At 41.0% G+C, this 25,677-nt stretch overlaps 1 protein-coding gene across 7 annotated transcripts in view; it reads left to right on the top strand.

Moving 5' to 3' along the window:
- fryl (furry homolog, like) overlaps positions 1 to 25,677 on the top strand; it is an 85,928-nt gene that overhangs the window by 46,639 nt on the left and 13,612 nt on the right. For 6 of the 7 annotated variants that reach the window (XM_088350011.1, XM_088350009.1, XM_088350006.1 and 3 more), the window contains 41 exons: positions 344 to 447; positions 574 to 682; positions 772 to 858; positions 939 to 1,110; positions 1,241 to 1,373; positions 1,447 to 1,554; positions 4,181 to 4,418; positions 4,565 to 4,738; positions 5,959 to 6,045; positions 6,192 to 6,460; positions 6,543 to 6,750; positions 6,819 to 6,943; positions 7,016 to 7,073; positions 8,335 to 8,426; positions 8,910 to 9,082; positions 9,768 to 9,928; positions 10,432 to 10,542; positions 12,224 to 12,378; positions 12,455 to 12,554; positions 12,955 to 13,123; positions 13,442 to 13,710; positions 13,882 to 14,022; positions 14,098 to 14,266; positions 14,327 to 14,411; positions 14,518 to 14,630; positions 14,690 to 14,840; positions 15,599 to 15,702; positions 15,773 to 15,955; positions 16,052 to 16,271; positions 16,560 to 16,681; positions 16,911 to 17,095; positions 17,513 to 17,607; positions 17,679 to 18,286; positions 18,805 to 19,073; positions 19,141 to 19,281; positions 19,670 to 19,870; positions 20,267 to 20,428; positions 20,515 to 20,589; positions 20,847 to 21,023; positions 21,887 to 22,087; positions 23,456 to 23,656. In XM_088350011.1, coding sequence (XP_088206137.1) covers positions 344 to 447; positions 574 to 682; positions 772 to 858; positions 939 to 1,110; positions 1,241 to 1,373; positions 1,447 to 1,554; positions 4,181 to 4,418; positions 4,565 to 4,738; positions 5,959 to 6,045; positions 6,192 to 6,460; positions 6,543 to 6,750; positions 6,819 to 6,943; positions 7,016 to 7,073; positions 8,335 to 8,426; positions 8,910 to 9,082; positions 9,768 to 9,928; positions 10,432 to 10,542; positions 12,224 to 12,378; positions 12,455 to 12,554; positions 12,955 to 13,123; positions 13,442 to 13,710; positions 13,882 to 14,022; positions 14,098 to 14,266; positions 14,327 to 14,411; positions 14,518 to 14,630; positions 14,690 to 14,840; positions 15,599 to 15,702; positions 15,773 to 15,955; positions 16,052 to 16,271; positions 16,560 to 16,681; positions 16,911 to 17,095; positions 17,513 to 17,607; positions 17,679 to 18,286; positions 18,805 to 19,073; positions 19,141 to 19,281; positions 19,670 to 19,870; positions 20,267 to 20,428; positions 20,515 to 20,589; positions 20,847 to 21,023; positions 21,887 to 22,087; positions 23,456 to 23,656 — 6,705 coding nt within the window. The remainder of the gene's footprint in view (positions 1 to 343; positions 448 to 573; positions 683 to 771; positions 859 to 938; positions 1,111 to 1,240; positions 1,374 to 1,446; positions 1,555 to 4,180; positions 4,419 to 4,564; positions 4,739 to 5,958; positions 6,046 to 6,191; positions 6,461 to 6,542; positions 6,751 to 6,818; positions 6,944 to 7,015; positions 7,074 to 8,334; positions 8,427 to 8,909; positions 9,083 to 9,767; positions 9,929 to 10,431; positions 10,543 to 12,223; positions 12,379 to 12,454; positions 12,555 to 12,954; positions 13,124 to 13,441; positions 13,711 to 13,881; positions 14,023 to 14,097; positions 14,267 to 14,326; positions 14,412 to 14,517; positions 14,631 to 14,689; positions 14,841 to 15,598; positions 15,703 to 15,772; positions 15,956 to 16,051; positions 16,272 to 16,559; positions 16,682 to 16,910; positions 17,096 to 17,512; positions 17,608 to 17,678; positions 18,287 to 18,804; positions 19,074 to 19,140; positions 19,282 to 19,669; positions 19,871 to 20,266; positions 20,429 to 20,514; positions 20,590 to 20,846; positions 21,024 to 21,886; positions 22,088 to 23,455; positions 23,657 to 25,677) is intronic. The other variant, XM_088350007.1, reaches the window with a different exon arrangement.

Raw genomic sequence — 25,677 nt, 5'->3', positions numbered from 1 at the left:
TTTTGCCTACAGGTTCTTTTATCATGTATGTTGCTAATTTTTTATCCAGACCATTTTTTTCATAGTTCAACCCTATGTTAATCAGGTTCTGTTCATAAGTCAGTAATTGGATCTTAGAAAATAGCTAGTTATTCCTAAAGTCAAGGTACTGATCGGCTAAACTGCTCCTCCATTTAAAACATGTAGACTACTACTCACGTACACACAAGCTGTTGTTGAAGTTGGCATGAAAATAGCAATTAATATTGAATTTGTCATGAAATCAAAATTTTACACTCAGTATGAATCTATTGTAAATGTGAGATGAAACTTGGCCACTCACAAGTTTCTCTGTTTTTACCAGAACAAAGACCCCAAAATGTCCCGAGTGGCTCTGGAGTCACTATACAGGCTGCTGTGGGTCTATATTATCAGGATCAAGTGTGAGAGTAACACTGTTACACAGAGGTCAGTCTAATCCCATAGGAAGACATCTAGTCCTGTTAAATTGACTAAATTGCATTTATTTGTTTACTTTGCTGTGTTGTTTTAAAGTGCAATAATGATAGTCTCTTCCTGTTATGTTCCTCCTAGTCGACTACTCAGCATTGTTTCAGCACTTTTCCCCAAAGGGTCCCGTAGTGTGGTACCGCGAGACACGCCCCTCAACATATTTGTCAGAATCATACAATTCATTGCTCAGGTAGCTATTTTTTTTTTGGGGTACATTTTTTGGGGTACAATTTCTGAGAAAGGGTAAATGATTTTCTCCTGATTTTTCCTGGATACCAGGAAAGACTTGACTTTGCCATGAAGGAGATCATCTACGACCTCCTGTGTGTTGGCAAGTTTCACAAAACCTTCACCATCAACCCAGAGGTAAGATAAAATTTCATGCTTTTTTCCCTGTAGTTTTTTAAATACTATAGTAGTCAACGGTGTTGTTTACTCCCACTCAGAGGATGAATATCGGCCTGCGAGCCTTCTTGGTAATTGCCAACAGCCTGCAACAGAAGGACAGTGAACCTCCCATGCCCACCACCAGTATTATCATGCCTTCTGGTAACACATTGCGCGTTAAAAAGATCTTCCTCAACACTACGCTTACTGATGAGGAGGCCAAGGTCATAGGTATGGCAAATCCTGACATTTGTATTTGCAAATGCTAAATTTATATGTTATGATATGATATTTATTTTTCAATATTGAGTTTTTCCTAACATAAGAAGCAGATTAGCGCTGAATAATTGTTCACTTCCAGGCATGTCCCTGTATTATCCACAAGTGAGGAAAGCCTTGGATAATATTCTGAGACATCTGGACAAGGAGGTGGGACGTTCCATGAGCATGACCAGCGTCCAAATGTCGAACAAGGAGCCAGAGGATATGATAACGTATGCTCTATGCATGTGCATGTATTTTATTTTTTTTAACTTTCGTTTTGACTCTGGCTTGATTCGTTGACAGGGGTGAAAGGAAACCAAAGATTGATTTGTTCCGCACTTGCATTGCTGCTATACCCCGACTGATACCAGACGGCATGAGCAGACAAGATCTCATTGACCTCCTCGCCAAGTATGTCTTTTTTTTTTTCCCCAACTGTCCTTTTTAAAATCTGCTGGCCAAATTTGACTATACAGTCGCAGCCCTACTTACGAATGAGTTACAATCCAGACGATCCTTCATAAGTTGAATTTTTTCGTAAGTTGCTTCAGTGCTATGTTTTGTATAGAAAGTATGTTAAAGGTTTATATTAGTATGTTTAGGCTTGTATAAGTAACCTGTATTGTTTTGTACGAAAAATAAATATTTAATAAAAAAATAAGCTCTATAAAAAGAAATAAAGTGAAGTTTTACTTACTTTTAGAAGATGAGCTTCAATAGTTAGGCGACTTCCTCCTCAGTGGTAGAAAGTGGCCCAAAAAAAAAGCGATCCAACTATTTTCTCAAGCGCATCTAGCTTTCTTATTCCACTTTAATTTCAAAAGAAACGGCTGGTCTCTTCTTTACGCTTTACACCAACCATATTTAATGGATGCACGAGATATTAAACAATAAAAAGGTCAAAGTTCTTAGCGTGCTGGAGATACAATATAGAATTTTTACACACGAATTAGGAAGAGGAACCGGATTTCTTCTTCGGGGTGGATGCTGGGTGAGCTCTCACAGCACCACACACCGGCAGCAGCGGAAAGAAGCACTACAGTACTGTCCTGTACTTGAAAAAAGGTGCACAATACAAAATGTAACTTACAGCAATGTCCGGATATTTTTCGACATCCCTAAAGAAATGTCCGTATCTGTTTTTCGTAACTCGAATGTTCGTAAGTAGGGGAGCGTCTGTATATATGCTTTTTGTATTAAAGGTGCTGGAATTCTCCGTCACATCTTAGGACCTTATTTGAACCATCAAACACACAAATGCAAAATGAAACCCAAACCTGCTTCCTCAATTAACATCCTGACACTCAGGCACAGATGATTACCCTCATGTACACGCCATGAAAGCAAACTTAGAACACAACAGCTTTGTGATTTGTTTTAGAGACTGTTTCATTAAATTTACATTTTGTATTTTTCTTATGGTTTTATATGCTGCTTTTCCTCAGTGGGTCCACAGAAAAAAATAGTACAGCACTTGCAAAATCACTATAATCTTGTAAAAGTTGTGGGAAAAATTGACCAGTTTATTTCAACAAAGTGTTGACATTTGCTAATGGGTTTAGTTTGTATAACACTTTTCACCTACAATGTATTCAGTGCTTTGACACTGAATTCTTATTTACCTGATTAGAAAATATCTGACTGGGATAGTGGTCCCCATTTCAAGAAGGGGGACCGGAGAGTGTGTTCCATCTACAGGGGAATCACACTTCTTAACCCTCCTGGTAAGGTATTTTTGGGGGCACTGTAGTGGAGGGTTCGTCAGGAAGCCAAATCTCTGATCCAAGAGGATCTGTTTAGTTTTCCTCCAGGTTGTGGAAAAGTGTACCAGCTTTAAACACTTTGCCGAGTCCTTAAGGGTGTATGGGAGTTTGCCTATCCAGTGTACATGTGTTTTGTGGACTTGGAGAAGGCTTTCAACCGTGTTCCTTGCAGAGCCTCTAGGGTGTCGCTCTGGTAGTATGGGGTACCAGACAGTCTTATCCAGGCTGTGCAGTCCCTGTATGATCGTTGCCAGAGTTTGGGCCGCATTACTCACAGTAAGTCAGATATGTTACCACGGGGAGCTGGACTCCGCCAAGGTTGTTTGTCACTGATTCTGTTCATTACTTTTATGGACAGAATTTCTTGCCGCAGCCTTGGCGGGGAGGGAATCCAGTTTAGAAGCCTCGGCATTGCATCTCTGCTTTTTGCAGTTCATGTGGTGCTGTTGGATTCCTCAAGCTGTAATCTTCAGCTTTCACTGGAGCAGTTCGCAGCCAAGTGTGAAGCAACCGGGATAAAGATCACCACCTCAAATTCCAAGATCATGGTTGTAAACCGAAAAAAGGGTGGCATGCTCTTTCTGGGTCGGGGATGAGATTTTGCCCTAAGTGGAGGAGTTCAGGTATTTGGGTCTTGCTCACGAGTGAGGGTAGGATGGAACTGGAGATAAATAGACTGATTGGTGCAGCGTCCGTGGTCAAGCGAACCTTGTGCTAGGAATGTCGTTCTGAAGAAGGAGCTGAGCTGAAAGGCCAAGCTCTCGATTTACTGGTCGGTCTACATTCTCACCCACACCTATGGTCATGAACTCTGGGTCATGACCGAAAGAACAAAACCCCGGATACAAGGGCTGAAATGAGTTTACGTCGCGGGGTGGCTTTGCGCTTAGGGTGAGAAGCTAGGTCATCTGGGAGGGGCTCAGTGTAGAGTTGCTGCCCCTCCGTATTGAGAGGAACTGGCTGAGGTGCCTGGGGGGATCTTATAATGATGCTTCCTGGACGCACCCCTAAGGAGATGTTCCAGGCATGTGTTGCCGGCCCCGGGGACAACCCAGGATACGCTGGAGAGACGACGTCTCCAGGCTCGCCTGGAAACGCCTCTGGATCCCATCAGATAAGCTGGATGAAGTGGCTGGGGATGGGGAGGTCTGTGCTTCCTTACTGAGGCTGCTGCCCTTGTGACCCGATCTCGGATAGGCAGAAGATAATGTATAGATGGATGAACAATATCCGCTTTTTTCCAATTTGAGCCAAAATGGTTAACCTTCCCACAGGCTGACAATCCACATGGATGAGGAGCTCCGCGGTTTGGCCTTCACATCCCTCCAAGCTCTTATGGTGGACTTCCCAGAGTGGCGGGAGGACGTGCTGTCCGGCTTTGTCTACTTTATCATGCGCGAGGTGACAGATGTGCACCCCACGCTGCTGGACAACTCTGTCAAAATGCTGCTGCAGCTCATCAGTCAGTGGAGGCAGGTTGCTCAGAGCAACAACAGGATCAACGAAGCACAGGTGGGTCACTTTTCTAAGGGTCTACTTTAACATCTGTTCAACGGATAGATATATAGTAAATCCCTGTTTATTGAGAATGATAGGTTTCAGCCCACCTGTAATTTTTGTTGAAATATAATTACTTAGAACTTATTATGTCTCCACAGAGTTTGAGCTGCAGTCATTCAATTTCTGTGGAGCGTTCACTGCTGAGCGTGCTGCACGTAGTGGAAGGTTTGGCCATGGTGGTGCTTTGTAGCTGTCGCCCTGCTACACGCAGGCTGGCTGTCAATGTCTTGAAGGAGGTCCGCGCCTTACACACTGCCCTGGGCATCAACAAGGTAATAGGGTTAATGATTATCCTCCTCACAATTAATAGTTGTGTGTCTGTTAAGTGAAAATATAAGGAGTAACAAACGGATTAACTGGTACCTCAGCAGAAACATTTCTCTCAAAAAAGTGATAATACACTTTTAGCATATGAAAGTAGCAAAAAACCTTCACATATTTTCAACCTGTTGTTCAAATATTAAAATTTGCACTGTAAATCGCATCAGGAATTAAAAAAAGTTCCAAGAGGCTAGGATCATTTAGGTTTTTTATGACCACAGATAATTAGATATAGTATTATGAGAAGAGTTCATTCATTTTCCATCCGTCAAACCTCATGAGTGTCCCAGGGGCGCTGGATTCCATCAATAATAATATAATAATAATAATAATAATAATACGCTGACCTGGGGCAATGGGCAATGAGCACCAGCCAATTGAAGGGTATGAGATGAGTTGTTTTTTTCCCAAAACATAATACAGTTGAAAATAGTACATTTCAAGTGGTAATGAGGGTAAACATATCTAAAGCTTTTTTTTTACTAAATGATATTACATATATTTTAAGTACATGGTTTAAGTCAAAACGTGTCAAGGTTATCTATCATTCCATTTTTCAAAACAGAACTTTTCATATAATTGTGCATTTTTCTGTAAGAAACGCCTTATGTTATTAAAGGGACGGTCTGTAATATTTAGTGCCTCCTCGTGGTACAAAAAAACTTTCATTTAGTAAAAAAAACTTTGCTTTGAATACTTGGCAAAAATACATGAAATATCAATTATCAACTACCAATGTTAATTCCTATTAAAAAAAGTCTTATTTCTTTTACATTGTGGAATCCCTACCTAGAAGTCACTGCCATGTTTGTCTGGCATCTTGCTGCTACACTGTGATTTTGGCACTGGTTCTTGTTCCCATTAGAACAATACAGTGTCATCTAGTGGTCAAATATTACACACTGAGACTTTTAAACAACATGAATATGCACAAAGAAAGAAAAAACTTTTGGCATGCTGCAAGTTGTAGACGACCAAGACTATGATATTACGTATGAGGTTAGTGTGAATGCAACTGTGAATTTACTTAAGATTATTGTCCTATATTGTGGACGAACCCATGGCCCATAGACTACAGAATATTCAGCGTCTGTGGTTTGAGAACCAGTCTTAAACTTTAGAAGAGTATTTTGAGTTCTTCTGCAACATTTGCTCCCTGCTATTATTTTAGGGCGATGAAGAACTGGCAATAGATGTCATGGATAGACTAAGCGCATCGGTGTTGGAGAGCTTCATTCATCTTACAGGTGCTGATCAGGTAAATGCTTTTCCACGGAAAAAATGTCGCAACTTTTTAGAGCCAAGTGTCTTCGCAGGCACTACTTTGTGTAAAAATACAAAAGGCCAACTTTTCTAAAAATGTTTAGTTTAAATGTTTGTCATTCGTCTCGACATCCTTTCTAGACCAACCTTCTGTACTGCCCAAGTGGCATAGATCTACAGTCATTGGCAGAGTGGAGCTCGTCTCCCATCAGTCACCAGTTTGACGTGGTGAGCCCATCGCACATCTGGGTGTTTGCGCACGTCACGCAGGGCCAGGACCCATGGGTCATTAGCTTGGCCAGCTACTTGCGCCAGGAGAACTTGCCCAAGCATTGCCCCACCGCTCTTAACTACGCCTGGATGTTTGCCTACACCCGCTTGCAGCTGCTCTCTCCTCAAGTTGACATTAAGTAAGGCCAACTGTGACATTAAGTGTGTTTTAAAAATGTCACTGATTTCAGTTTGACAAGTTCTTTATTTTTCCACTCACAGTAGCCCCATCAATGCCAAGAAAGTGAACAATTTGAGCGGCAGCGATTCTTATGTCAGCCTTTGGCGGAATTACCTGATCCTATGCTGCAGTGCAGCTTCCTCGTCCTCATCACCTGCATGCTCCTCTTCTGCATCAGGCTCTGTCCGCTGTTCACCGTCCGAGACGCTGGCGTCAACGCCGGACAGTGGCTACAGTTACGATTCCAAGGTGAGGATACCTGCCAGTTCTCTTCCATTTTCTCGTACACTGACTTGTGCGCTATTTTCTCTTGCAAGATTGTGGGCACTCCCTCTCCCTCTTCCCTTTTTAAACACATTGTTCCTATGATGCGCTCTGAAAACATGGACATCACAGAGTCTCTTGTCCTGGGTCTTGGCAGGACCAACCCTTTGGCCTTTAGGTGCGATCATCCCTTCACAAAAAAAAATATTTACTTTTTATTTCATGCACACTAATACTTTTTCATCACCAGAGAGTTAATTGAGGAGCTAAATCCCATCATAAAAGAAGCTCTGGAAAGAAGACCTGAAGTAAGTTTGGGTAGACATTGTGACATATGTCTCAGGTTTAAACTTTCTTTCATTGAAAATAACTAAGAAAGTCGAGTACAGCTCAAGTAGTTTTTTTCTGAAGAAAAGTTATGAACAACACGCTAGACCAGTGGTTCCCAAAGTGGGCGGTGAGAAAAATAGGGGCAGTAGGAGGGCGGTAGGGGGGGCGGCAGTCCGAAGTAAGAAGTTTGAACGTTTGTTTGACTATTTGTACACGACATGTTAGGGCTGCACGATTAACGGAAATCGAAATCGACGTCGTGATGTGACGTAGTATGGTTGTGAAACCGCAAAGCACTGCATTTTTTTAAGGTTTTGTACTGAATGATGGAGTTTTGACCAACCACAATTTTTACTGTTCAAGTTTTAAAAGCGCCGACCAATCAGAGGCAAGTTTTAATTATCCGCCCTGGTTTATTCCTGGATGCTGGCTATTTCAGCTGAAAATGAAAATCTCCATTCTGATCCCTGACTATGCCAAACCCACCGTGTGAGCTCATTGAGTGTCATGGCGGACTACAAAAACATAGTCCCAGAGTCAACGTGGAACAGAAGAAATACGCCCGTTGCAGAATTTGCTTTTGCGCAGTTCCTCGGTCCAGAGGAAACGCAAGTAATTTGTACCAGCACCTTAAAAATCATCACAAATTACAATACACGTCATTTGAAAAGGGATTACAAGTAAAACACGAAAAAGGTGAATCTACATTTGGACTGGGAGGTAAAAAAAAACTCCTACAAAGCAGCATTTGTGTCCTTCACGCCGTACAAAAAAAGTTCGCAAAAGCACAAAGAAATTACCAATTCTGTGACTCTCGCCAAAAAATGTCTAATCGTGTCCAACCCCAAAACTGCATTATCGATTAGAGGTAACACTTTTTATTTATTATTTATTAAGTTAATAAGTGAAATGTTATCATAAGAGTAATAAATAGTTTTAGCAGTAGTGTTAATAAGTTAGCATGAATGGTGGGTTTGAATTAATACTTGAATACATTTCTTGCACTGATGCTGCAGTAGCACATGGATACTTTTTATGTTGCACTATTTGCAGACATGTCGCGTTTACAGCCTTAAAAGTATGTGGATTATTTTTAGTGTGCAATGTTTACGTTTTTATAGTGTGCACAATTTCACTGGTGAGCCAAGGGGGCGCCAGCCTGCAAAAGTTTGGGAACCGTTGCGCTAGACACTCAGTCTATTATGAGTAAAACTTTGCAATGTTCTTTCTGCTTTGTAGAACATGAAGCGTCGCCGGCGACGTGACATCCTCAGGGTCCAGCTGGTCCGGATTTTTGAGCTTTTGGCTGATGCTGGCGTCGTCAGTCAGATGTATGATATTCACAACGTATTCATCTACATTATGCCTCTCGAACGTTTGATTACATGAGCGGGTGAAAAGGAACCCATTTTTAACAACATAATATTGTGACTTATTCCATAAAAATATATATTTTGATACTAAACTACCAAATTGAATTGAATCTTAAATCTCTTAAATGAGTAAATAATTGAATAGAGAGACCGTTAAATCTTACGAAAGAGTGGATTTTAAAAATAGTTTATTAAGAACATGCACAATTTAAGTGGGCATAACAACAATGTCGCCTGTGATCCTGGTATGACTGCTCAGAGTAATGTCACCAATGGATCAGTCCCTCTTTTCTAAGTTGATGTTGCTCACTCATTCATTTGACAGATGAGTGTTAATTGGAAATTCTTTGGTCTGCCTACCGGTTTTTGAGAAGCACACAATTAAAATAAAAGATAAACCTTTCAATTAAACCAGGTGTTTCTTCCCATCCAATGTCACAGTGCAAGTGGGGGCTTAGATGGCGAGAGTCACTCTTTGAACAGCACGCTGCTTGAGTATGTGGACCTGACCCGACAGCTGCTGGAGGCGGAAAACGACAAGGACTCTGATACGCTTAAGGACATCCGTTGTCACTTCAGCGCGCTTGTGGCAAACATCATCCAGAATGTTCCAGGTATTGTTCATCCTTATTTTAAAATGTTTCATTGGCTCTGTATATTTATTTAATGCGACCCAATTTGTTTAAGTGCATTTGTTTGAGACACATAACATATTATGTGTAAAATGGAAGTGTATTGTAAAGTACTTTGGAACTCCTCACTAACTGCTAAAGCGCTATGTAAATGCAGTCCATTTACAGTCATGGTGTCACACCAACAGACCCCATTTTGGCTGTACATTGCTATGAATCCTTAATATGAAAGCTCATTTGTGACATTTTTACAAAAGAACATTGCTCATACCTTGTTTTGAAATCATTATTTAGGACAAGAATGATGGTCAAGATGAGCTTCAACACTCTTATGTAACCTTACTATGGGAGGGAAACATATTTTATTTGGGACGAAGGCTCTTGCATTATTATTCCAAAAATGTTCTCAAATTATAAAACGTCACATATTTAAATATAACGTGTTGAAGAATAGTCCTTTTTCTGGAGACCTGGCTTGGATGTTTTGTCGAATTTTGTCTTAAAATATACGGTGTGGCTCTCACCCTCCATAAAAAACTAAATGTTTTGCTTTTATAGCTCTTTGGGTCAAAAAGTTCCGGACTCCTGGTCTAGCCCAATCTGAATTGCAATAAAAGCCTTTTATTTATTTTATGCTTAATTGAATGTCTTATTTCATCCCATGAAGTGCACAAGCGACGGAGCATCTTCCCACAGCAATCACTGCGACACAGCCTCTTCATGCTCTTCAGCCATTGGGCTGGTCCCTTCAGCATCATGTTCACGCCACTGGACCGCTATAGTGATCGGAACACGCAGATTAACCGCCATCAGTACTGCGCATTAAAGGTACACACAAGAAACAGATTTGTTTTTGTAGTCCGTGTAATATGGATGCTAAACAATGATGATAGGCCCAGGATAAATTGCAAATAAAGTTTACGCAATCAGTAGAGGTGGCGGATGTAATTTGGGCCTACTTAATTTGACATGGTGAAACATAGGAAGCTTACATCTAACAAAACCAATAATTGTTACATCCTCATGAGGCATTCAACTAAGGGGAATGTTATCGTTTATTGCCGTGAATATTGCTTGGCTGTGTTCCTTTTTGCTATCTTATAAGATTATTTTTCAGCATTAAAACAGTCTTTGAGTTTTAAAAAAACGCAAAGGTTTTATTCAACACAACTAGACATAATACCCCTTTAAAGGCTTATAGGCTTTAAAACATGAAAATAATCTATAACAATAATTTATCTTTGAAAGTGTTTTTATTTTCAATATGTTTACAAGTGCAGGATGGGTGAAAGCATACTAAAAACATTGTCTCATGTGGATTCTCCTCCCAGGCAATGTCTGCTGTGTTATGTTGTGGCCCCGTTGCTGACAATGTTGGCCTCTCCTCTGATGGATACCTCTACAAGTGGCTGGATAACATCTTGGATTCTCATGATAAGAAGGTGGGTGGTATGAAATTTCCTAGTTAAAAGGACACATACATGTATATGTCTATGTTGTTGTTACAATGGAGTGCGGTATACATGTACAGGTAATGGACTTAAAGTTTGAAATTATCCCTGTCCTCCTAGAAAGGATGGTTGAGGGCTCATTTGTTATTTTTATGATATTATTGTTGGTAATTATCCTCTGGTTCTGGAATTTTTCTACAAGTCATGTACACCCCCGTTCAGCTGGTGAAAAAAAATTAAATGTGACTCTTTACGGTTCTTATGTTTTTTCAGATGTCAGCTACACACATTAAAACAAAAACTCATCATAGGAATGTGGAGAGTCCTAAATGTTTCTCAGACCACATTAGCAGAAGTTAAACACCCAAAACATATCAGGTCTCACCAAAGATTATTTTCTAACATAGCTTCCTCTTATATTCATCACACAACTCTGTGCAGTCACTCTGTCAATGAATAAAATAGTCTAAATTGCATTGTGGTTACATAATGCATTCTTAACGGAATAACATGGCTGTTGTGTCAATGAACCAGTATGTTTTGCTTGGCGTATCTCAGAATTTTGAGGTCACCAATGATGCGCTCTGAAAACATCAGGGCCCCCTAGTGTTGTTCAGTGTTACTTGCAGACCTTTTGACTGCATGATTCATACGGGTGCTTGAAGTCTGGGAAAATTGTTGAATTGAATGTAGTGTTTTCAAGGTCAGGATATGGCTTGAACTTTGAGTGAATTGCTTGAAAATGCTTGAAATTCCTGCCATGTTTCTCAGCATTCTGGATCCACAGACCAAGCCTTAAACAAAATGATAATAATTATTAAGTCGACACAACACTGCAATTCAATGGCGTTGTCATGTGAAGTGGCATCGCCCCTATAGGTGTATTAGGACCGGTGCATTAGAGTGAAAAAAAGGGATACAGGGATACTTCTCTTCACAATGGGAAAGGCAACGCTTTCCAGTCATATGAAAGATAACTCACAGAAATTACTATCTTACTAAGATTTTTTTTTTTTGCTAACTGATTGCTACACCTCAACAGGGCACTATGAAATGTGTATTTGCGCAAGGTTTATTTATCAATTATGGACATTCGTGTGAAAAATTGAGGTATTGTTTCCCAGTTGTAAATTGTAATTGGAAGAACTTCATGCAACAGAAAATGTAAGCTACATATTAACGTCTTTTTTACCCTACACCTATATGGGGAGAGATTTGTCTATAAAAATATTAGCTCACGTTTAGGTCCACTAATATACATGCAATTTACTTAAGATCTAAACATCATTTCTTGATAAATCCACACGCAAGATTCAAAATTGTTTATGTAAATTGCAGATATTTTTGTGGATCTGCAAAATACCTGATTCGCACCGTATTTCCTCTTTTAACGGTATTGGAATAATTGTCCTTGAAAATGCTAAAGAATTGCTTGAATTTGGCCATGGAAAAGTGTTCGAACCCTGTCAAGTCACATTAAGTCACATTTATTTGTACAGCCCTTAATCACAAAAATGTCTCAAAGGACTGCAAAAGTACTGTGACTACATCCTGAGACTAAAATGGCCTAGAATGACCAGCAGTTTGTAACTTTCAGATGATGTCCATGTTAACTGCTTGAGTCTAATCAACATTATTGGCTTGCTTGTAAAAATGTATAAACTCCATTTAGGTTCATCAGTTGGGTTGTGAGGCTGTGATGCTCCTACTGGAGTTGAACCCAGACCAGAGCAACCTGATGTTTTGGGCTGTGGATCGCTGCTACACGGGCTCCCGCCGCGTTGCCACAGGCTGCTTCCGGGCCATTGCCAACGTCTTTCATAACAGGTAGTGACCCAGCAGACAAAAGTACCTGTTGGTTTTTGCTATTCCACTTTGTTTCTTACACCCTATTGCATTGTAGGGAATATCAGTTTGACACTGTGGTGCTGCTGAACCTGATTCTGTTTAAAGCTGCGGATTCTTCCCGAGATATCTATGAGGTGGCCATGCAACTGTTACAGGTAAGAGAATTGGAAAAAAAAATTATATTACTGAATATTTAATCAAGCCATAATAACCTCGTTTTTAGAGGGAATGCTTTTTAAATATTAACACACGATCCATAATTGTATTGGTGGACGAAACAAAAGTAGTTAATTGTTAACCTTCAAAAGGGTTTACAAGTCAAGTTGAACTTAAACGACACTTGGCCTTTGTTTGTATAATACCACCTTCAATTGGCCAGACTTCAATCTGAAGTGAAAACACTGCACGTTAACCATAAAAAATAACTATCTTTTATAGATTCAATTTACTCCATTTCAAAATAAAGCTTATAAACAATCAGCATGCTCAAATGCACACAGTGAAACAAATTTAAATCTAATTAATGTGCATGTGTTTTTCTTTTCCAATGCACAGATTCTGGAACCCAAGTTTTTCCGTTATGCCCACAAGTTGGAGATCCTACAATCAGATGGCATCTTGACGCCTCCCTCACCTTTGCCACACCTCTACTCCATGTCATACTACCAGCTATCTGAAGAGTTAGCCAGGACATACCCAGAGCTTACGCTGCCCATCTTTTCAGGTCCAATAATCTCTTTACAAACATTTCTTTTAGAAGGGTACTCTCTTCGTATTTGTCCCTTTTAGATCATGGGTTCCAGGTGGCTCACGTTAAAAAATGTAGCCCTGGTCGCAATGCAATATCTATTGATCGCTAGTTGACGACAACTTAGTAAAAAGAAAAACATTTTGGCCCTTATTCCTACGGCCATATATTCCTACACAGATCCTACTAAGTGAGGGTAGAATAGGACGTTTGTAACACTTCAAGTAGTCTGCAAAGTCAAATTTTGTTGTTTTCGCAAGATTTTTTGAACTTGTCCGGTTGTCTTATATTTAGAGGTGAGTCAGCGTATACAAACAGCGCATCCTGGTGGTCGCCAGGTGATGTTACACTACCTCCTGCCCTGGATGAACAATGTGGAGCTGGTTGACTTCAAGCCCGCCATGCGTCGCCCCGAGGACCCGGGCAGCAGCGAGGAGGATGAGGATACGCACGATGGGGATATAATGATGGTCAACAGCCGACGCTGGTTACATGGCGAAGGATGGGGCTCACCACGGGCTACCACCATGGTGCTCAACAACCTTATGTTCATGACCGCAAAGGTGAGCCATATGCACTCAGTGTATTCAGTTGTCTGGCTATTTAAATAGATCTCTGTGGCTTTAAGTTGCTGTCAAACTTTGGACAAATCTAATGTATACTTTTAATATATTCGAAAAGTTAATAATTTTTTTCTTTTATCATCTCTGGCATGACCATTAATTCATTTGCAGTATGGAGACGAGCTTGCCTGGTCCGAGATTGAGAACGTGTGGACCACCCTTGCCGATAGCTGGCCAAAGAACCTTAAAATAATCTTGCACTTCCTCATCAGCATGTCTGGAGTCAGTAGCGAACCTAGCCTGCTACCTTATGTGAGTATCATTTTAACATGATTCAATATGTCTGATGCATTCCCTGCAACAGTCATCCGTCTCATGCCTTCACAGGTAAAGCGAGTTGTTGTGTACTTGGGCCGAGACAAGACTATGCAGCTGCTGGAAGAGTTGATGAGCGAACTGGAATTGACGGACCCTGTCAGCTCAGCTGTCACTCACATGGACAACGCGCCTTACTATCGTATCAGCTCCAGCTATAAGATCCCTTCTGTCACCTCAGGTTAGTCTCACAGCTCACGGTTATCGTGATACCAAATCAAATCACGTCGCATCTGTGTAGGTACGACGTCCAGCAGCAACACTATGGTGCCAGGACACGATGGCCATCATGATGGCAAGGTCAAAGATCCTAACATGGATGAAAGGTACAATGTACTAGATTGTGAGATGAGGTTTCGGCCCAACGCCAGTAAAGGAACAGTCGGTGCTTCTGATCTTAAATGTATGAATATAAAGGTTGGTGTTTTGCAGTTACACACACCTAGACATCTACAGCGGGCTGAACACCAACCTGAACCGCCAGCACCACCGCCTAGAGTCTCGTTACAGTAGTAGCTCAGGAGGCTCCTATGAAGAAGAGAAAAGTAAGGTCTAACTTGCGCCGCTGTTTATGATAACAATATTAACCTTTACTGTCTTCAAGGTGACTCCATGCCACTCTATGCTAACTGGCGCTTGAAAGTGATGGATAACAATCGCCCAGAGCCTCTCCCCTTTCCTCCGATGGGTGGATGCTGGTCCCCCTTGGTTGACTATCTCCCGGAGACCAACACTCCTGCTGTGGCACTACACAGGTTTTCCAACTAGGCTTCTTGCGCATGTGTACCTATAACAGTTCGGAACAACTTAACCCATTGTGCAAATCCTTTCAGATAATGAAAACAAAATGTAGTGATTTTATTGTATTCCTCACACCCTAAAGGACAGAACAGTAAAATCAACACATTGGGAAAAAATGGACAAAGCAAAACATTTCCTAATAGCTTTGTCTTTGACTGTTTTTAGAAAGAAAATCAGGTTAAATTGCATCAATATAATACTGAAAAAATGTAACCAAAAAAAATCATCAAAAATAAACGATCTCAAGAATTGGTTTTCACCTTTCTGCAATAAAAGACTATTAGATTAAAGACAGGGCCATTTTAAGATGGAAGCCAATTCGAGGGTGGGGTTATTTGGTTTAATTCAGGCCTTCTCATCTTTAATTATTTTAACCATTTCTTATTCAAACTGGTTTCAACCCCCTTCTAAAAAGGCAGAGCTAAGTGATGAAATGACATGTTCGACAGAAATACAAATTTGGGTGGTTCCAAACAACTACACATTATAACTAAGAAAGGACAAACTGTTGATAACTGTGTAAAAAAATGACATATCAGGCAACAAATAACGGAAATTAACCATGTTTTGACAAGGAAGACAATAATGTAAAACAATTTTTGTTAAAATCTAAAAAGAAAGAAAAAAAAACTACCCAACTGATGAGTACAGTTGGAGATCAACGTTCAAACTTGTTAAAAAATGTTTAAATGAGCTTGCTGTTGTGTTTCAGATGTAACATCGCCGTCATCCTACTAACGGACCTCATAGTGGACCACGGCGTCAAAGTGGAGTGGAGTGCCTATTTGCATCTCTTGCTGCATGCCATTTTTATAGGTAACTTGCTTGTTGTGGTTGCTTGAGATCTGACTTTACGCTAATGCTAGTCTCGCCATCTCCTCATCAGGGTTTGACCATCAGCACCCAGAGGTTTACGAACACAGCAAACGCCTCCTGCTGCACCTGCTCATTGTGCAGGGCGCCAACAGCAGCGTTCAAGGCATGGCTATGGTGCTCCTCCGCAACAGAGAGTTCAATGACCCGAGAGTGCTCACAGTCAAGCCGCCACCGCCCGAATTCCACTTCACAGGTACCAGTGTTGTTGCTTTTCCCAAAAAATTTTGTTTGAGGCCCCGTGCTTCTTTGTCTAGGTGTTTGTAACATTATGTTGTATTTTTTGGTGCAGGTGTGCAAGAGTTGCTGCCCGATTGTCAGCCGTCGCCGGTCACTGACTCGGGACTCAGCTCCAGCTCCACGTCATCCAGTATCAGCCTGGGTGCCGGCGGCTCGTCCCTGTCTTACGTTTCCCACCTGTCCCACACATCCCCCTCACTCCTCAGTGAGGTGGATGCTACAGCAGAGAAAGATGAGAAAGTCAAAGCACTCATAGAGTTTATAACTTCCAGGTGAGAAAAGACTCCTGTTATCTTTTTTTTTTTGGTATACTTCTTGTCAGTGTTTATTTTTTTGTTTGGCAGATTACCAATTTAATTTTTTTTCCCTTTCTTTTCCTCTATTCTACGAGAGTTTTGGTGAATTTTGTAATATTTATTTATTTTTGCTGATTTTCATTTTTTTATTTTACATTTCTGGGCACATGTTAAATTTCTAATTTTCCCCCGTTCATTGTTTTGCATCATTATTATGACATAAAAAAATTGTAATCACCCCCCCTATGTAATTATGTCTATTAGGAAGCGTGGACCTTTATGGAACCATGAGGACGTGTCCCCCAAGAACCCCAACATCAAAAGCGCCGAGCAGCTCAGCGTGTTTGTTCGACATGTCATAACCGTTTTCAAACTTTGCCAGCCAGGTACATTTTGGCTAAACAGACACAAAAAGGCAACGATCTAAAATTTATAGTTGTTGTTTTCAATAATTTGTATCCTGATATAATAACTTGTTCAACACTGAAAATACGTGAACATTATTTCAAATACAATAAGTATGTAAACTAATTAACATTTAAGGCATTTGATTCACAGATCCAGTCCTCAAGGAATGCTCAACTTTTTTTTTTTCATTTTTCTTTTTTCCTTTAGGTTTTCAACTCGATTCTCTGAGTGATGTGGCTTTGCAGACGGCACTGTCATGCTCTTCCCGACACTACGCGGGACGATCCTTCCAGATATTCCGGGCACTCAAGCAGCCTCTCACTCCAGGCACTTTGTCTGACATCCTTTCAAGACTGGTAGAAACTGTTGGGGACCCTGGAGAGGAGGCTCAGGTCAGGACTTACAAAACTTGTGACTTTTTAATTCAAAAAGAGACCTAAATTATGCTGATACTCCAAATAGTTCAAGTAGAGCTTAAGTTTTACTTTGGGTGCACCTTTTTAGGCGTTCGGGTGACATGCAACAGGTTATAAAAATGAATTGCTGGCCTTTTACTATAGAACCAGCCTTTTTGTGCTCTGGACAAAGTCGTGTTCAAGTTTAGTTGAAATAATGGAAATTTACGACTTTTGATTACATCATTAAATCTGGTCAAATTTTGCTGCAAAAGTTTATATGAGGGGCAACACTTGAGTCTGATTGAAGTTACTAAAACATTTAGACAGGAAATTGTATTGCTTATTGGAAGGTGTTTAAATGTTAAAAGCTGAGATAGTTTGGGCTGTTAATATTTTACTGTGTCATTCTAGGGCTTTGTCATTGAACTGCTGCTCACACTAGAGTCTGGAATCGACACACTGGCAGACACGGTCAAAAACCACGACTTCCTCACTGCATTAGTACAGTACGTCCTGTCATTTCACTTTACTCATGCTGGGCTAATTTTCTCATCCGTGCTGTTGGTTTCTCTTTTAGAACCCCCACCGGTGATCACCTGCTGGGACCCAAGTTTGCCGCTAACAGGAAGAGCACGGGACAGTTGAACCTGAGTAGTGGTGGGCTCTTCCACTATGTGCACAACCGCAGCAACTCACTTCGTGCCAGCCTGATAGGCGAACGTAAAGCGGACCGGCGACGCAGTAACACGCTGGATGTGGCTGACTGCCTCAGTGGCAGCCACGGCAATTTGGCACGCACCCGGAGCTTATCTGCACTGGGCGGGGGTGGCCCCGGTGGTGGGGTGCCGGGCCGGGACGCTACCCCTCCTGTGGACCCCACCAATCTCATGGCCACGGTGTTCTGGATCGCTGCTTCGCTCCTGGAGTCAGACTATGAGTTTGAGTACCTTTTGGCACTACGGCTGCTCAACAAACTGCTGGGGCAGCTGCCTCTAGAGCGGGAGGATAACAGAGAGCACCTTGAAAGGATCCAAGCCAAGCTTAAGTGGTATAGCTTCCCGGGGCTTCTGCAACTCTTCTTGAAGGGCTTCACCTCCACGGCCACATTAGAGCTCACCATCCAGCTTCTCAGCAAGCTCATCAGCGTCTCTAGGCACGCACTTATTGACCCCTCACAACTGGCAGGTAAATCGACTTGGTTCTTCCTTCTATGACCGTCACCCACTTTAGGTCTCTCTGCCTACCATGGCCACATAACAGCAATTTTTGTTCACACTTGCCCCCCCCCTGTTTGTCTGGGTTTTTACATTAGGTCATTTTTGTTTTCAATTTTGTACAAAGTATTATTTATTTTAGAGGGTTAGATTTAGACTGGTACTTAGGTACGGTTTTTTTTTGAAAGTTTTTCGTTTAAAACTATATTGTCTCCAACTTTTTTTCGTTCACATTGAATGTCTAAAATTCTCTTAAAAGTAAAAGAATGTATTTCCCTTATAATTTATAGCTTTTAGTAAATCCCCTAATATTATACTTGGCTGTATACGATGGTCTTTTAGCAAGTTTCAGCACTCAGTATAGTCCAAATTTGAGATAAATTGTTACATATCACCCATTTTTTTGCTTATATGTCCCCTACATTAAATGTTAGAATTCCAATATTAGGTTTTCAGTCCCAACTTAAATTGTTCATGTTATCCTGACAGGCTTCCCGCTGAACATCTTGTGCTTGCTGCCACACCTCATCCAGCACTTTGACAGCCCCACAGCCTTTTGCAGGGAGACTGCAGACAAGATCGCTAAGCTGTGTGCTGACGACAAGTCGGCCACACTATCAAACCTGGCGCACATGTTGAGCCTATACAGCACGCATACTTACTCTCGCGACTGCACCAACTGGATCAACGTCGTTTGTCGTTATGTGCACGACGCCTTCCCTGATATCACCCTCAACTTGGTCACATACTTGGCTGAGGTGTGCCAGAAAAAAAGTCACGACGGACCCTTGTGTTTTCATGTTTAATCGAATGTTGTTTTGCCAGTTGCTGGAGAAGGGCCTTCCTGGCATGCAGCAATCCTTGCTGCAGATCATCTACAGCCTGCTGAGTCATATTGACCTTTTAGCTGCCCCCGTCAAGCAGTTCAACCTGGAGATAATGAAAATTATAGGCAAATTTATTCAGGTCAGACTCCTACCTGCACTCTGTTAACTGTTTAGTGTATGTGTTTTTTTTATGTGTAGTCATTCGTCACAAATCTCATTTTTTGATTTATTTTTTGCATGAGATTAAGTGTGGATTGGTCTTTTCAGGGTTTGGTGAGGAATTGAAGTATTTTTTCATCAACTGTGTTACGGTTTTGTAAAACTGCTTAAAGCTATGACCTACTAGATTTAATTCTGTACTGGCTTAGCCCTTTTGTGTATAGTCTCACTGATGGTCTGGTTTGTGTTTTTAACCGTATTGAGCGAGGGCCAGGATTGGTGAAATAATTTCCCTTTGCATTCCTCAATTCTGCACAACACCCAGTTCACTTACCCCTGTTTATTCTTTCTCTTGTTGTACCTTCCAGAGCCCTCATTGGAAGGAGGCACAGAACATTCTGAAGCTGGTGGTGTCCCGCTCAGCCAGCCTGGTGGTGCCTGACGACGTGCAGCGATCATACAGCAGTGAATCGTGCGGCTCTCCAGAAATTGCCTTTACGCGCATATTCAACAACTCTTCAAAGGAGCTGCCTGGGAAGACATTGGACTTCCACTTTGATATATCAGAGGTTAAGACCATTTTTTTAAAATCTTTTTATTTAACTTGTTTCATAGTTTTTAAGAAACAAACCTGTACTAGCTCGTGCTATTATTTTCCAGGATCATGTTTCCATAACAGAAACTTAACTAATGTCCTTAATGAGAAAATGATGTCAAACTTATGGTAAAAGAAAATTCACCTTGTGTTTTTTGAGGAGTTCAACCTATAATATGTACTTGCTTAACATGAAAATAGTGCATTATCATTATATGGCATCTTTGTGTCAACAAACTATTTTGTATTCTAGAATTGGTTTGACTTAGCCCCCATTTAGTGGACACGTATAACATATCTTTATTTGGAGGTTTTGGAGCTGTCAATTACAAAAAATCAGCTATCTCAAAATTAATCTTTGACTATTTAGACGCCCATAATCGGACATAAGTACGGGGATCAGCGCACTGTAGCCGGTCGGAACGGGAAACCGCAAATCAATGCTGTTACGAGGAGTACATCGTCCACCTCTTCCGGATCCAATTCCAACGGTTTGGTACCCGTTAGCTGGAAGAGGCCGCAACTCTCTCAGGTAGAAAACGTACTGTAAAAAACGTATTGTTTCCCCTTTGATCAGCTAATTTCCTTATTTTTTTTGTCTTTTTATTGTCTTTACAGAGACGGACCAGAGAGAGACTTATGAATGTTCTCTGTCTGTGCGGTCCAGAATCTGGCATTCCCAAAAATCCATCGGTAAGCCTTGTCCTCTAAAGATTCTGCCGAGCTCTGTCAGTTTCACAGCAGATGTACAGGTTATTGTGCTCCATTGTACTTGATTTGTTTCCAAGGAGATAGACACGATTTGCAGTGTGGTTTTTTTCTGAGAAATCAAAAATTAACAATCTTATGATCTAAAGAGCGCCTGCTCTACATTGCAGTAATTTGGATTTAACGCATGAAAATACCTTTTCCACAAAAATGGGTGTAATAACGTTCACCCATCTTTACAGGTGGTGTTCTCATCCAACGAGGATTTGGACTCGGCAGACCAGCAAACCAGCCTAATCCCGACGGTGGAGGAGGTGGTACAAGAAGAAGAAGTGCAGGCAGAGGATTTGGGAAGCGAGCAGCAGTTTGGAGTCTTCAAGGACTTTGACTTCTTGGATATAGAGTTGGAGGACGGCGAGGTGAGAAAACTCATAAAAATGAATGTGACACTTGAGGTGCTAGAATTTTTTTGAACATAAATCCAATGTCCTGCATCATACTAGGAATTTCTTGACACCTCCTTCTAGGAATGTGACTCATTCAATTTCCGTCCATGTTGACTCACTCCCAAGCGTCATTATGTTTAATCTTCTTACCCCACACGTGTTTGTGCTTAACATGTGTCTTAGTTGTCAATGATAGAATGTCTTATAACAACCGTGTTCCTTCTCTTCTTTTGCCACAAGGAGTTGCAGGTAAGTCTGTTAGCAGCTTTAGCAGGGTACACCTGTACTTTTTTAACTTTTCAATTTATTTGTTTAATAGTGGGTATAATTCCAAAGGACCAACACACCTCATCAACACAAAATCATGTCCGCCATCCTTCCAATGCCAGTCTCTGAGAAACAGTAGAAAAAACACAGAGCATCTCACCCTTTGAAGGTGTCATAGAAAAAAATTCAAATTGATTCCCCAATTTGACTAACAAGGCTGAAGGCAAAATCCAGCCTCACCACTTCCTGAGGAATAACATTGTATTCATATATTTTCTCAATACGATGGTACAATTTAAAACTCAATCAAATATTAGACCCAATTATGAGTATGTGTGTACCCTGCTTTTTTCCATGTCATCTGCATTCAGTTTGGTGTTTTTGTCTCCACTGTGTTTCTTGTTCTGATTTACATTTACAGTGACACCTCAGTTCATGTTTTTTATGTTTCCATTTGTCTGCGTATGGGCCATAGTGAAACGCATGGTGTTTTTAAGTGTCAGATACTTGTATAACCACCTCAGCATTTTCGGCTCGGCCTCATTGCTGTGCCTGTGGATGTCCTGCAGGGGGAGAGCATGGACAACTTCAACTGGGGCGTTAGGAGGCGCTCCCTGGAGAGCATGGACAAGGGGGACACGCCATCTCTGCAGGAGTGCCAGTACACCGGCAGCACGCCCAGCCTCAACCTCACCAACCACGAGGACACGGACGAGTCGTCCGAAGAGGAGGTACTGAGCGCTAGCCAGATTCTCAGCCGCTCCGTCCGCGTAAGTCGCACTCTAAACAGGGTCCATATAAACAACACCCTCCAAATCCCAACTGTCCTGCCCCCCTCTCGCTTGCAACGCTCCTCATGCCGGCTTTGTATGTGCTTGAGTGTGTATTGAGCTGGAGCTATGTGGACATGAGGGGCTTGGTGCTTGCTTCTTGGCTGGTGGTGCACTTTCTATGAACCCGTCCCACAGTGGTTGTAGCGTGCCCTTCTTTAAGCTCTGTTTTCCCCTTTCTGGTCGGTAAGTATGGCCTAGTAGCTCAAGGAAAGTACAAACATGAGTCTTTAATAGTAAGAATTCCTAATTTTGTTTGAAGATCACCTTTTTGGGAAAACGGCAATAAAAAAAACTTCACATTTAACACACTGTAACTGCGCTTAAAACAAAGATGTAACTCTGACTTAAACTTTTCAAATGCGTTTGGATTGAAGTTGAAATTACCTCTTTAAATTTCTTATGTTTCAAGCAACTTTAGAATTGAATCATAGCTTAGACTGTACCAAATTAAAACCAGTATTAAACTGGCGAACAAAAAAAGCATGTTTCTTTACACATGCTTTTGCTTTTAAACTAAAACATTGATATCAAAAAACTTTTTAATACAAAAAAAATCATTTTCAAACACTCAATAATTAAATAATTTTGTAATTAGTACTGGTATATGGTTTGTATTGATAAACTAAAAAAAAAATCATAAAAAAGCTTTTCTCAGAATAATTTAACTCATTTAGTGCCGTAATGAATATGTTTTCAGAAGCATTGTTCCTGAGTGCCAAACAAAAGAATGCCCTTTTTTTTAGATTTCGAATCCATTACCGTATAAAGGGTTTTGCACAGCTAATCAGTAAATATCAAGCCTCTGGGAAGAATTTCAGTATGATAATTCACTGTTAGATGCCAGGAGTGGCTTGTAGTTTTGGCAAGAAAATGTTATTTTGGAAGCCAAGTGTCCTTGTGTTCATGGAAAGCATTGTTTAGATATTGGAGGGATCACAAATTCAAAAACAAAAGCGCCAAAGTGAAAGTTCTGCTTAAAATGGATATTTTCAAAAAAAGCTGTTTTTCTTGAAAACTGATTTGTTTGACTTTGTTTTATCAAACACTGGTAAAAGATAGAAACATAGAACATAATTTTCTGTAGTTAGTCAAACATGAGTCAAAATGCCAAAAACTGGCTGGCTCTTCCGGTTTGAGATGAACTTAGGGCATTGAACGAGTTAAGTTCAAATACTTGCTTCCATTTCTTTTTCCCTGTGGTTGAAAAGCCCTTTGTCTAAATACTTATCTTCCGGCACATAACTGTCATGTACATAGACTCTATCTGGTGATCCTCCCTTAATATTTCTTCCCTTTCCTCACCAGCTCAACAGCGACTCGGCTACAGACGACACAGCGTCCAACCATGTTGACTCCTTGCAGCAGTCCCAGGAGTCTTCGGGCGGTGCCTCTACTGAGGAGGCCTCGGCCCTAATGCCCCTTCGCCGTCCGCCTTCCTTCTTGCGGCCTGACAGCCCCGCTTTGGAGACGTCCAACTCAGACAGCACCAGCAGCCAGCTGCCTGAGGTGCGATCATTGGGGAGCAGTGACAAATTGTGGTGCTCTTGGGGTGCATTCTAGCTTACCTCTTTGCCTTCACCTCTTTTTCCTCATTCATGACAACAGTAGTCACAATGGTGCTTGGCTGCGCATTTATTTCACTTTTTATCGCTCTTATAAGGTTTCTCGTTTGTGGGTGATGTAGTGGTATCTGTCTCAATCCCTTTCCCCCCTTTCCGGGTGATAATGTACGTTGTGGGGCTTTCGCATTTGATTTGGGGCAAAGGTGCAAACGAGAGACTCACCTCAGGTCAGCTGTAACTGCTCACCTCCAATAACTACTAAAAACCAAAAAGAAAGAAAGAAATCCTGCAATTTAAACACTTGTGAACTGGACGCTGCCGCCGTAATCGCCACGGAACGCATGTGTGAGTATGACACGTGGGCTCGAGTCCACTCACTTGCTAACAAACACCGACTGGCATTCACCGCTACTCCGAAGATTGTCACATGTACTAACAGATTGCATGTACTGTATGTAGTGTTGTTTATCATCTTTCTTGCATGACTTCACCACGTTTACAGAAATCAGATTAGTCGTGCTCAAAAACACAGCTTCTTTTTTATCAGATTTTAATGGACATATTCATAGGTTTATTGCAAATGTTTAATGTATTATATTCTCACAATGCACCATTTTTTACCAAACTGCTCCAGGGATTACCATGCCATTAATATTGTATGTTTATTTTCAATTTTTGTCAGATTTTACTACTCCGAACACTAGGTTTAAGTTTTTTCTATTTTTCTTTTCTAGTTTGTGAATACGAAGACATTTCTGTTTAATACATGAATACCGTATTTTCCGCACTATATGGCGCACCGGGTTATAGGGCGCACCCCGAAAAAATAGTTTTTGGTCCTATTTTTGACATACATAAGACGCACCGGATTATAAGGCGCTACAATGGGAACGTCGACAAAACAGTCAGATAGTTCAGTCAAACTTATTACCCCCTTAACATTCCCAAAGCTTGCAAAGACGCGAATACGTGTCAAGAACACGTGCGGATGCGGTGTCCGTACGATGTCACTCAAATGCATCGTTCCATCATTCGGAAGGTTAAAGTCTTGGGATTCAAGAAATTCTAACCATTCCTTAGTTTCTATTTTCTTTTACGCTCGCAACTTTACTGTGCATATGACACTAAACACTTGGAATTGAGTTTAATTTAAAAATAGACACTCCATTCTATCCATTATCTGCACCACTTATCACAGAAACATCGAGTTTCAGTCTGAAACAAGATACAGGGACAATATAAAACCCGGAGTAGCTCACCGAAGTCGTTGTGTTCATAATAATGTGCAGCCAATGTCCTCTTATATCCGTGAGTGTAGTAAATCCAGGAGAATAAAATATTTACAAATACAGAATAGAAAAAAATGCTTTCTCTATGCCGTCAGCCACGTGCTATACACATTCATCTTTTTCGGCCAATTGCAGGCTTTGTTTTGCCGTTCAAGCCAATGCCAGCCTGTAAATGATCAAAAGGATCCGCCCCTTGAACTCCGAATAACTTAAGCCAATAGTGATCGATTCAACTGATGATTGACACATCTTTTTCGGCCAATTGCAGGCTTTGTTTTGCCGTTCAAGCCAATGCCAGCCTGTAAATGATAAAAAGGATCCGCCCCTTGACCTCCGAATAACTTAAGCCAATAGTGATCGCTTCAAATGATGATTTACACATTGGTTAGCCAATGAAACGCCGGTAAATAAATCCCAGCATACACCGCGTACTACTTGGCGTTCGGGGGAAAATCTAGTCGGCGGGTGCAAGTTAGTTGGAAAACTTTGCGATTTAATATTGATCCATAAATAAGGCGCATGGTCAGCTTTTGAAAAAAATAAAGGCTTTTAGGTGCGCCTTATAGTGTTAAAATATGGTACTTTAACTACATCGAGGCTTGAAAATAACAGTTTTAAAATGTAATCATTCAAAGTCCAATTTGGATGCACAATTCGTGCAGTTATTGAAAAAAAA

The sequence above is a fragment of the Urocampus carinirostris genome, chromosome 12 (genome assembly GCF_059441175.1).
Source record: "Urocampus carinirostris isolate Australia breed hairy pipefish chromosome 12, RoL_Ucar_1.0, whole genome shotgun sequence".
Classification (NCBI taxonomy): domain Eukaryota; kingdom Metazoa; phylum Chordata; class Actinopteri; order Syngnathiformes; family Syngnathidae; genus Urocampus; species Urocampus carinirostris.
The sequence above is the reverse complement of the archived record's forward strand: the minus strand, read 5'-3'. Positions and strand labels throughout refer to the sequence as shown.